General features: G+C 43.0%; 1 protein-coding gene across 7 annotated transcripts in view; it reads right to left on the reverse strand.

Annotated features, from left to right (window-relative positions):
• Positions 1–494: 494 nt before the first annotated feature.
• The window catches only part of AUTS2 (activator of transcription and developmental regulator AUTS2), a 532,812-nt gene continuing 520,459 nt past the window's right edge, over positions 495–12,847 (reverse strand). For 5 of the 7 annotated variants that reach the window (XM_072353400.1, XM_072353404.1, XM_072353402.1 and 2 more), the window contains 7 exons: positions 12,551–12,580; positions 11,585–11,656; positions 8,607–8,748; positions 8,038–8,118; positions 7,240–7,323; positions 6,099–6,321; positions 495–3,727 (listed from right to left, as the gene is read on the reverse strand). In XM_072353400.1, the coding sequence (XP_072209501.1) occupies positions 2,488–3,727; positions 6,099–6,321; positions 7,240–7,323; positions 8,038–8,118; positions 8,607–8,748; positions 11,585–11,656; positions 12,551–12,580 (1,872 nt within the window). In that variant the 3' untranslated portion in view covers positions 495–2,487. The remainder of the gene's footprint in view (positions 3,728–6,098; positions 6,322–7,239; positions 7,324–8,037; positions 8,119–8,606; positions 8,749–11,584; positions 11,657–12,550; positions 12,581–12,847) is intronic. The other 2 variants (XM_072353403.1, XM_072353399.1) reach the window with 1 other exon arrangement.

Raw genomic sequence — 12,847 nt, forward strand, 5'->3', positions numbered from 1 at the left:
CTCTGGATAATTTGGTTTAACTGCCATCCCAGCTCGTGATGGATGATGCTGGATGGAATAACCAGTTGTAGTGGGGCATGGGCGACTCTTTTCTCTGTGTTACATGGTTGAAATTCAGAGGAATTCCACTTTCTTCAGATTTGCATGGGAATAACAGAACAGAAATTCTACAACAGCAGAGAGAAACAAAACTAAGGCTGAATGTACGGCTGCATGCAAGCAGTTGTTTACCTCAAGTGGTAACTGTTGAGGCAGAAGGAAGTTTTAAGTCGTGCAATCCAGGCAAGCCAAGGGTTTGCTCTCCTTTTTGTTCCTTTTTAACCTGACCACAAAAATCCATCCTGTAAGACAACTCATAAAGTCTTGTTGCGTCCTTTCCATTCTTAACATCTAGACCTTCTGCACAAAAACCCACTCTTGGGAAAAGGTAGGATTTCTTCCCCATAGCATCGATGGGGCACTGCACACAAAGAAGCACCTAGCAGTTTAGTTCACATTTTTTAATAACATGGCACAATTTACATTACACAAGTCTTCGCTGATGAGGAAACATGCTGAAGATTGAGAGCTGCTTCACTTTTCTTTTCACATAGGATCTAGAAAGGACTTTATTACATACAGGATAAACAGCAAAAAGGTTTGTATATAACAATCTCTTTACAATACTGAAAGCTACCGCTACGGTTCCAGTGTACATCATTCTTCAGGGTTGGGTTGGGTTGGTTTGTTTGCTTTTTTGTTTGTCATTTTTCCTTCCGTTCTTTAAAAAAGAAATTAAAAAATAAAAAAAAACCCAAAACAAGAAAAAAAAAAAATGAAAGGGAAGAAAAAAAGAAGGAAAACAAACCGAGAAAAGAACACGGCACAACATCTGGAGTCCACAAAACCTGAAGCTCACAACTAAACCTTCAGCTGACTACTCCAATAGACCTTTGATCATTAGAAACAATGTCGGTAGGTACCTCGTTTCTTTTTTTTTACTTTTCCTTTTTTTTTTGTTTTTTTGCCAAAACAGGATAACAACCTCGGATAGCACTTTAATACACTAGAAGACCAATGGAACTAGTTTTATTTCATACATATATTTTACAGTCCAGTAGACAAGGTATTGAATTCTCTCTGATAAAGTCATATTCTCTCCAAATATTTCCGGTAAGAAACTCAATGCATTATAAAAACGTGTGTTATGAAAAGACAGATTTCAGAGGAATGATGCGTTCTGTTAAAAAGGAGCACGTTCTGCACGTGAATTCACATCTTCTGTGATCAGGGAACAACAAGGCTGACCTGTTAACTATTCACAGACTTTATTACCAACTGAAATACAACAAATTGCATTATGAAATCTGCAGCGGAGTTCATTAATTAAACTACTGATCCACAGTGAAAACATACCCATCATTTTTCTAGAAAAGTATTGGCTTTCTTGCAGGATTTTGTTTCAGTGTCGCTGAACATCACTTAAGAAAAGGAAGTGTGCGTACAGATCGAAATGCCACACAGACATGAATGCTTTCAACCAACTGCCCTTCCAAAACCAAATCTGACGTGTTAAGTGACCAAAGCCCTGGAAAACTGACAGCATTTGATTATTACTCGGTTTAACCCAGATGGATGTGACTGAAAACCTGTTTGCCATGACAGTATCGGCGATTACAGACTGCTAACCTGACGCGTTCTAAGGAATACATGAGGTACAGAAACATCAGCATCTTGATGCGGGGGTTCAGACAGAGAACTACGCTTCTAGTGGGCTGTTTCTTCATCAAAACAAGCAGGAGAAACAGGTTTCTAATACAGATGAGCTTGTTCAGGGAAAATATGACTTTAAGTATGTTGTGTGTTGAAAAGGCTCCTTTGAGTTATAAAGGCTTTTGTGAAAAGCCTTAAAATTCATTGCATAGTTGAAGGGGTTTAGCTGTCTATAACAATATATGTAACACAGCATAAGCAGACTGTGTTGATCAATATTAAGTTTGCAAATAGCACAGTTTAAGAAGTATTAATGTATTATGTTACTTAATTTTATCTATTTACATTTGTACAAAGTAAAGCTTTCATCTTACCCTTTTTGCATATATGAACCATTAACCCATGAAGCACTCTTTTTACATAAATATCTACAAATGTCTTCACTTCTGGTCTGAAAGAGCTTTGTACGGTTCTCATTGGCGGTGGCTTGTTTCTAGGCAGATCGTTCAGATTAATGTCTTGTTCTTCAGTTCAAATTTTGCAACTTTTAAACTAGAAATAAAATAGAGTAGGAGACACGAGGGACGTATGGACTTGGCTAAAAGATCTGGAAAATTTCAACATATAATATACAAAAAAAACATTTCAAAATCTTTGCACTCAGGTCTATACATATTGTACAGTGGGTCACATTCCCAGTCTGTATCAATAGACTAGTAAGAAGGTCTTTATATTATGTTCATTTACAACGTTCTGTCCCTCTCTCTCTCAGCTTTTTATTTAGTCTCGCTCTGCTTATCGAGCTTCGATGTCCTTGAGGGTGTGAGAAGGAGGCCTCTCTCTCATCTCTGCTGACAGAGGAGTAGTCCTTCTTGGAGACCCAGGCCGAGGCCCCAGCGTAGAAATAAGCGGCGGAGGGGCACTGAGAGCTGCTGTGGGGGGAGTTTTATTGAGGATACCATTTTGGTGTCCTGTCGGGGGACTGACTCTGGGGTAGTGCATGCTAGGAAGTCCTGGTGTGATGAGGCTTGGGTGAGGCAGGTGTCCATCCAAGGCGGCCGGGTGAACTGAGTGCAGGCGTGCGTGTTCGTAGTCCTCTCTGAGCATGTGCAACCGCTCCCTGTCATCCAAGTGGTTGCCCCGCTCATGCTCACGTCGAGGGTCAACGGAGAGAGGGTGGTGGTGATGGTGGTGGTGATTGTAGTCGTGGGGTTCCCGATCCCTGAACGATCTGTCGGCTTCGTATAATCTTGGCGTAGACAGACGATGAAGGGGGTCATTTCTTAGCAAAAAGTCTCTGCCCAGGGGGTCTCTCCGATGAATATCTAGCTCTCTGTAAGGATCTCTTAAGGGATCTCTCATTGGATCCCAGTGGAAAGAAGGATAGGGGAAGCGTTCTCCACCAGGAATTGGGCTAATTCCCATAAAGGGAGTCATCATGCGAGTCCTATCCAGGCCACTGATGCTGTTAATGTGATGTATCCCAGTTACACCTACAGTCATGGGCATAGACACTAAAGGACTTGGATGGACATTAGATGTAGATATTGGTGGTGGCTGATCAGACGACCTGTGAGTCTGAGGTCCCTCATGTTGAGCATCATGGTCTTCCTTTCGCTCCTCCTTCACTTTGACTTCATTGCTTTTCTTCGGATTATCGTACGCCGGCTCATTCTTCCTCTCAGCCTCACGGCTTGAAGTACTGTTAGGCCTGGTGCTTTCCACAACAGGTGGCCTAGCATAGGGTGAAGGAACCCTGGATATTTGCTTTGACTCTTCCACCACTCGGCTTTCATGGCTCAGGCTTTCTTTCTCTGAAATATAGTTGTCCTTCACCTTGTGCTCTTCAACATTAATTTCCTTCCGAGATTCGGAGTGATCCCTCTCTCGCTCTTTGGGTTTCTCTTTTTCTCGAACCTCAGGATTCAGATGGCTCCTGATCTGCTCACTGGAGCTGCGATTATGTCCGAGGGAGTTTACTGGATGGATAGGTGCTGGCGAAGGATGGCTGGAGTGTCTTTTCTCAATGCTCTCTCTAAGAAGAAAGAGAAGTGTGAAAATTAAAGCACAAGAAACTCTCAAAAATAAAAGCAAAGCCTCGAGGATGTCTGACTATACTTGTTGATTTGCAGAAAGCAAATCTTTACATCACAGGTTTCTTGTCTATATTGTCTTCACCCTTCCAGATATTCATTTTGCTTCCCATAATTCAATTTCTTTCTCGAAACTGAAGATTAAAACAACTCAAGACACCGGTACTGTGGAGACAAATCACCTCCAGAAAGACAGGCACTTCTCTAAGTGTGAAATAAGCCTCAGCACAGGTCTTCTAATAGAGGTGGCCATCATGTATGGATTATACACTGACCTCTTCAGCAGCGATGCCCATCATTCAAACTAGCTCTCAAAGTAACACCTCTCTGGAGTCTGTTGTTTTTAGGATTACCAATCCTTTCCCATTTCTAGGGTAGAGTGAGCATAGCAGAGACTGCCAATTGATCTCTCTGCCTTATGAAGCTCGGGACAATTATGACGAGGGGACAACTCTGAGATGAAATTACACCAGAACTCTGGGCATGATCCCCCATTCTGTCTGGTCAAGTTAGCAAAAAAATTGGTGACACAGAATGGGGCCTCATCCAGAAGGGCAAGGCTGCACCTTCACCCTGCTGGGTGCCACTGAAGGTCAAAGGAGAGGAATGAGAAGCTCACAAACTACACCAGACATTATCTACGTAGGGAGAGCGTCTCCAGGAAGGAATTCTCTGCATCTTCTCAAACAGGCAACAGTGTGAGCATGCTGCAAAGTAGAACTCTTAAAATCACATGGATGCATAGCGATACTGGATCAGCAAAGCCATTACTGTACTGAACTGGTAGCCGTAATTGTGCAGGAACATGAAGAATGAATGACATTTACTTTTAAACTCTCAAATCACTGAAAATAAATTATGTTCTGAGCTATGATATGGAGTTCAGGCAATGCTAAAGCTGCTGGCAGGGGATGTATTCCTGAAAGGGTTTTCTTCAGCAGGAACACCTCATAACAGAACAACAGAACAGTAACTGAAAGAACCACGTAACTGTAAAGGCTACCCGTATCATCAGTAACTGAAACGTTTTGCCATTCAAGCCAGTAAAGTTACTCACATGCTTAAGCATTTCGCAGGACAGAATCCCCAATTTCTAACAGAAATTTATTCGGAAGCATTAACACCAGACATGAAAATAATGAAGCTATGCTACCAAACAGAAAATATTCCAAATGGAAAATGTAGGTGACAAGATCTGAAGTTTGAGTTGCTCTTCAACATGTTACAATAACACAGAACAGCTCTTCAATGTATTTTTTTTTTAGAATATCTAATGTGTTAGCATAACTTCTTTTGGAAAAGGCTGCTAATGCGTAGATTTGGGTTAGTGACAGAAGTCAGAAAAGCACATCTCCTAAATATTCTTCTATGTTAAAAAAATTAGAAACAAATAGCCATTATGTTGTAAAGTAATGTGCAAACTTAGCAGGAAAGCCATTAAGCCACAACTGAAAAAGCTGAAATCAGCCTCTGTGCATTTCCCAAGGAAGGCATGACACTTGCTGAATGGCAAATTCTTATAATTTGGTACTTAAATGTTAAGAGGAATTGTTACGGAGTTAACTGTAGAATGGGAACAGTCCTGACAAAAAAAAAATATGACCAGGTTTTACTTTTCATTAACCCTTCCCAGCCTGGACATGTTAGAGTGCAAGTCCATGTAAAACACTGAACAAAAACCGTGCTTGAAGGTAAGCAACAGCAGCGCATGTATGTGTGTGTTCTGCAGGGGAATTAAGGCCGATTCAATGAATGGCATGCACTGAAGCTTACTGTGGTACTGCAAAATGCCATGCCGTTGTATTTTATGGTGTTGTAATTTTACAGCTTTATCAGTGGTTTCTCTCCTCAGGCCGTTTTAGGGGGTGGAAGCAGGGTTATTTGTTTTGCGGATAGGATTTACAAAGTTGAATATTCACGGGTGCAGATACGTGTCTGATGGACTTCGTATTTCTTCCTGCATCCTGTCAGGCACCTATCTACACACCACGTCTTCAAAAAACCTATAAAAAAGTCACCCACAAGGCAAGCGTTCTATTCTCACTTGACACTGCCTGAACTCTGCTCCAGCAAAGCTCCTTCTGATGAACTGAGGTGCAAGTGAGAAGAGAAACAGATGGAGCAGGAAGCACCCGAGGCAGATCTGCATCTTCCCTACCGCCAGCGCTGCACTGTAGGCGGTGATGGTGTCAGCTCCCCGAGCGTCCCTCTTCTGAAGCTCTGGTTTAACAATGTGCCAGGCTGGGAAGGGTTAAAAGCGGAACGGAGCCCCAAGCTTTGAACTAGACAATTCTTGGAAGTGTTCTTTCGTACCTTTCTTTGTCATCTTTACTAACAGATGAGTCTCGTTTATCTACATCTCTATCTCTGTCATGAGCTGCAGCAGATGAACTGCGCTCCAGCTCTCCTGGCTTCAGCCAGGGCGGAGGGGTCGGGAACGAAGGAGGAGTTCGGTGCAGTCGGTTCCAGGGCTCGTGAGGGTTGCTAAAGCTCTGCATACTGGGGCCATCCTTGTGGCCGAACATTGAGTTGGGTGCTGAAATGGTGAAGTGGAAAACAAAAAGGTTTAAGAAAAAGGTATGCTCTAGTGAAGGTACTTACCAAAAAAACTTTTACAGCACTCAGAGTTAAAATGAATACATATTATTGGGAGCTGGAAAAGGAAAGGAAATTAACAGAGATTCATTAGAGGGTCTCATTCCTAAAAATGGGCAGGCATCTGACAGCTGTTTTTAATTGGATAGGGAAATGCTGTGGATAAAACTGACAGGGGATGAGAGTAGGAAGATAAAAGTGACAATGATCCTTAGTCCAAATATTTTGGAGACACCGGGCAATGACCGTTATACTGAATACAAATAATGGAACTTGTTGCATTCGATCCTGAACCAAAGTAATATAAAATGTGACCAAAACCATGCTGGATTTGGAGTATGGTGAAAGAGAGTGATTTTTAAAGGGATGATCTTTTGTGACTGGCCAAATCTAGAGAAATGTTGATGACCCTGGACAAATAAATGCAGGTTAGTGATGTTTTCCAGGCACATGTCCTGGATTCACTGGTGAGAAAGGAAAAAAACAAATGTTCTCATCCACAGCTCGGGATTACAGACACACACTGCACATTAACTACTTTGACCATGCAACAAAACCACGTGGAATCCCACAAACTCCTTACGCTCATGAGTTCTAGATGCAGTTATTTCCTTTTAACATACAATGTAATGGTGATATTTAGCACTACACTGAACCCAGACTATGAGGTAACTAAAAGAAAACCATTTACAGGTGACTAAGGATGCTGTTACTTAAAGGAAAAAGCTCACTTTTCAGATTACCGTCCCTTAATGATGTGTGATCTACGCAACTGATAAAATGACAGCAAAAAATCACCGTCACGCCACGTCCTGAATTACCCAGCAAACAAGAATTCATAAACAAAGAGGTTACTCACTGACTGTCGGGTTGCCGAGTCCCCCGAAGGCATTGCTGCCCACCGCAGTGAGACCACTGAAGGAAGCTGGTCGATTGAAAGGCTCTGCAAACCAATGGAAACAGCTCACTGGTGTGTTGGCCATTGTGAGAAGGCATTACTGTGTTATCCAGCTGTGCTACACCTGCATGAAAGCTCAGTCTGTGTCCACCAACATCATCCACTCGCATCACACCAGGGATGGTGAGAGGGTGGGAAATACAAACCGGTCTTTTTTCCAGTGACAATATGCAGGGGACCACATTACAAGAAAAACTTCTACTCTGAAGGAAAACAAGATGTTACAGCACACACGGCAGGGAGGCCTGCAATCCAGCAAAGGCAGTGACTCCACTTAAAACCTGGAAACATCTCCATTTTTCTTGCTTTTCATTACCTTCCAACTCAGTTCCATGGTCCTCAGGAAATGACCCTGCCTAGCAAGGCAATTAGTAAGTCTGGCAATCGTGCTTGCAAAACACCTTCGGGCCATGCCTCAGCCATGTCTCCTACACCACAGTCAGGATATATATAACATGGACTGATATGTCATGCTGACCTGAGCATCTTGTTATGCTCTTGGTATTTACTGCTACTACTGCATGAAAAACTAGGATGGACGACATCGGTACTTAATGTACACAGCGTGTAGGTAAGTCAAGGGAAGCAAATTCTCCATTTCAGAGAAATTTAATGACTCTGATGAAACCACCAGCACTGAGAAGAGGAAGAACAAACCCAAAGAGGGCCAAGAACTGCTCACTGCAGTACTGCACTTACCTAAGTGAGCAGCTGGGTTGAGGAAGTTGCTGTGGTGAGGTGGAGGGCCAAAAGGGGTGCCGGCTGGATGAGCCCCACCTGCTGAAACAAAGCAAGATGGTGAATTCCTAGCTAATGCTCAGGGAGGGACTCTCTGTGCTCTAGGCTTGCCTATTCTTAAACAGCACCTCACATAAGCAGAGATTGCTGTATGCTCAGGTCAGGATCCTATGCAACCAGCAGCTGCTCTTCCGAACAGAAGCTGTCAGTTAAAGAAGGTGGAGGAGAAATGTAAAACAAAGGGGAACACACAACACAGTGTACTTCCAACCCGTCACCTCCAGGATGCAGGTATCACTGCGTGAAATGTTTCTCCATGTATAACCTGCAATGGCATTTCATCACGTTGTTGTTCTTGTTTTAAAGAGCATAGGGAATAGTTTTAAAATATTTATCAAATAGACTAATAGCCTCTGGCACGTCTTGCAAAGTTCATAAGCCAAAGCATATGGGAAATTTCCTGTCAACATGGCACAGATTAGCACGTTAATGAGCATGCCACAAGGAAGAGTTTGATCCCCAATACTCACTGGCTGTAGAGAAGAGAGTCGAGGGCCGGGCCAGGTCATGGGGGTGGTGGATGGCTCCAAAGAGGCTGGGGCCTGGGGGCCTGCTCAGAAATTCAGGTTTCAGGCCGAAGTCCAGCTTGTGTGGATCTGACTGCATCTGTTTCTGAAACATAAAGAGAAAAGGAAAAAGGTTTGCAAGAGACTGTCCTAAAAGGCACTTTCAGAATGCTGTGGGTACAGCACAGTTTATTCGTAACAACCAGTGATTTAACAAAGATATCAGTTTTTAGGAGCCTGGGTATAAGTGCAGAGCCAGTCTCGTGGCAGCAGGCAAACAACTTCAAGTTCCCAGTAGGTATTTTGCTCAGGGCTCACCAGTGTCTTCACAAACACACACACCCCTCTGGAGCAAAGAGTTTTAGCACAGACTTGACTGAGCAGAACAAACACTGAAATCTCTGAAGAGGCCTTAAACACATACTTGGCTGTAAGCACGGGTCTGCCTTTAACACAACAATAAAAACAAAGGCAAAGAGAGATGTTAGTTTGGATGCGATCCCAGGAGTGCTGAAAGCGGGGAAAGCACCAAGTGCAAGAGGCAGAGCTGCCAGCTGACCTCTGACTGCAGGGATCACTCATCAGGCAGTGACACACACACAGCAGAACCATCACATCTAAATGTGGAGCTGCAGACGAGGAACACTTGATGCTGGGTATCTTTCAGTGCCTCTCAGACTGCAATCGAGCAAGACAGGGGCTAAAATGAAGCAAATTACATACGAGGCGCAGTAGTGTCTGAAGAACTTCAGTCTCATTTTGATAGCTTGCTCTCCAAACTCAAAGCACTGTATGACACTGCCTCTATTTATATGGTACTAGAATGGGCAGATTTTCTTTTTGAAAGTGCATTTCCTGATGTAGCTGCACTGTAAGTGATAAATGGATGAAGGATGGATTCTTCCTTGTGTCATATATTCACTTCAGTGGTTCCCACTTCAATAGTTTTATAGAATGCAGAGTATAACCAAATTCCCAATTACCTGAGCTGCCAGAACTCCCACAACACAGATTGCTGATTAATTGTGCAGGTCAGCTGAAAGGATTTACAAACGTGTAACACTGAACCAGTAGATCTTAGCAGTAATTCTGGAGCACGTTATGCTTAATAAATCAATATTTAATACCGTGCCAGCTCAGAGTACAGACTATTACAATGATATAAATATGCATATTAAAAAGTTATGACCAAGTTAATGTGCATGCCTAGTAGCTGTTTTTCAAGTGCTAATAACATGTCTATGAAGCTACGAGCAGGAAAAAGAGGAAACAAAAAAAAAAAGCAGATTTATCCATGTTTTGTGATAATAACCTGCACAAATAGAGAAATGCAAAAGACAGCCACGTTTGGGTCAGGGCTTTTAGATGTCAGACTGCAGCACTACAGTGATTTCAGAAGATCAGAAAACACAAATGCCTCAACTGAAGGCTCTGTGCCAGATTTTTAGGCTGTGAGCTCTTCTTATTCTTCTTAACAACCAACTTATAAACCTCTGACAGGCATTACTCAGAACAGCAAATCTGGCAGAAGCTTTAATTGCGGCCATATGAATAGCACTGTTCTAATAACCAAAAAATCCCCTGTCTGGAGAGGAATGGAACATCATGGCTGTGTTAAAAGCCTTCTGAATGTGTTGATTTACCTTAAAAGAGCATGGAAGAAAACTGATCAGATTCATTTTACTCCCATTTGCTGCTCCAGAGACCCCCCCACTCTTGATGGTAACCTTATGAATGCATTTCAGGTCCAGCAAATGCCAAACACCTTAACACAGGGCCCACTAATCTCAATGCAAATGCTTGCTCTAATTTCATGGCACGTTAGATCAAGCTGTAGGTCCTTTCCTAAAAGGGAGCGGGCCAATGAAGGAGAGCAAAATCTGCTTGGAACCCAGGCTGACCCTACATTGGTCATCCTGAGCCTCAGCATAGAACTGCTTGGTGCCCAGGGCTGCTGTCTGGTTTCGGCTGTGTCTCCCTGGGTGTGCAGACTGGTTACACACGTCTGAATGGTGTCTTGCTGCAGAGGTATGGGCAAGCAAACAGCATCCACAGCTGCATGCATTCTTTCCTGGGGTTTCCTGCATTTTTGCCTTCATGACTGCAGACCGCACGTCATCTTCTGACTGAACTGAGATAGTGAAATACATTTTCCAACTACTTTTGGAACTATCATCATCCACAGCCTCAAAATAAAACCCAAACAATGCCCTTTCCCAACTGTCTGGGCGTTATTACTGTTCTTAAACAGACAAAGTCAGCAGGTAAAAGAAATGGCTGTATGAAAATGGCATTTACCATGGGTTATAAATACAGCAGCATGACCTCTCTGAATATCAAATCAAAGAAGATTCAAAGGACACAGATAACATGGGAACAATAATTTCATTTCAAGAAAATATCTTTTCAATAAAATAGAGAAGGAAAGAAAAAAAAAAGGAGCTATAACTCTCTAGGTCTATAATCTTGTCTTTTTTGATAATGGGAAGATGAATGAAGATCACTAGCAGGGGAAACATAAGGAAGCAGAGAAGAGAGATATGTCTACTGCAGCAAATTAACCTGTCAACCTTGTTTAAAAGGGTTATTTTTAAACTCTATTAGCTGTAGATTTTAGTAGCTGTTCAGCATCTTCATAATCTTACAGCACTACCTGAGATAACACAACTCAGATGCATACAAGGACTGCAAAGTGGTAGGGTCTCCTTGTTAATTCCACTTTCTGCCACTCCTGACTCCTGCCATAAAGGCCAACCAAAGACACCAGCCTTTCCTCCCTATTATTATAGTCAACATCTGCAGGAGCAACGCAGCTATGATGCCACTTGTGGTTATGCTAACAAGGCATTATCCATGGTACTAACAGCAAGAGGCAAAGCCCCCCACTCACAGGTTTGCACTGTACAATATCTCTGAAATGCAGGTGTGCCCAAAAGACTGACCTTGACTTTCTGTTGGTGATGGTAGATCTGCCAGGCGATGTGGACGTGCATAGCGCACCACTTCCCGGGTTTCTGTAAAGAACAGGAGGGATACAGCATGAATCAGTGATTTCCCAGTACCTGCAATGCTTTATCCTAGGGATGCTCCTGGTCATCCTCCTCCCCAGACAAACCCACGCTCTGTTTTCCTGCACTCCTGCAATCTTCTGATGCCACTGGCTGAGAATGCAGCTTGTGCTGCTGGAACTATCTGCCTGTTAGCAACTACTCTGCACAGCTGGATTGCTTCACAACAGTACATTGAGTACATTTCCAAAGGCGCAGCTATTCTAAGGCTGGCCTTTCCACCACATGATCCAAATAAAAACACCTAAAAATCTCAGTCTGCTTTTCAAAATCAGTCTGACTCCCTCATATAACTGCAGGTCTGAACCTGCAACATTTTGGCTCACCAGTAAACCCCCAAAAACAAAAATATCTCTTGGGTTACTGTAAGATTGTATCTTTTGGATCTTCTATCTCTAAAGTATTCTGTGTTTGAACTGGATTGACTGTGTGTGCTGGATAAGAAGGTACTCCGGTATGAAGTTCTGTACTGAATGACACACAAAGCACACCATGAACATTAAAAAGCAGAATCCTTCCATCTGCATTAAAATGGCAAGAGACGCCTGCCAGGCAGCCTGTAGGACCAGCTCAGGGAGCCTTTTGAGCCACAGCAACACAAGGATTATCAATATTTAACCTCTGCTGTTTGCGGTAAGGGGTTGTGTGAGAACAGGGAACTTCTAGCTTTAAAACTGCTTCTCTTCCTCGAGTGACCACACGATGCTGACCACAGTGCTCAGCAGACACGGTGCAAAATCCCCCAGCTGGAGCACGGGGCTGCTCTTAATTAGTGTGTTGCTGCAACCCGGCGGGGACTGAGACGAGCTTGACAAACTGTAGCACAGGAAGGTTTCTTACCCTCAACATGGGCCTGAACGGATCTGTCAACTGTGAAGAAGAAATGACAGCTTGGTTACATGCCTGTCACTCAAACAATTGCTCTAATTAACAAATTGGTATTGCTTCATTAAGAGATGAAATTAAAATGTTATCATTTTACTTTCAAATGAAGCCCTTTCAGTTAATAATTAGTCCTCAGCCCCCGTACTGGAGCTGGCCTCCCTCCCCCCATGGCTGTTGTACCTAAAGTGTTGACAAGCAACGAAACAAGCCTCACACTGAGCGCTCTGTCCTCTGGCATCTGCATTAATTTGT

The sequence above is a fragment of the Excalfactoria chinensis genome, chromosome 19 (genome assembly GCF_039878825.1).
Source record: "Excalfactoria chinensis isolate bCotChi1 chromosome 19, bCotChi1.hap2, whole genome shotgun sequence".
Lineage (NCBI taxonomy): Eukaryota > Metazoa > Chordata > Aves > Galliformes > Phasianidae > Excalfactoria > Excalfactoria chinensis.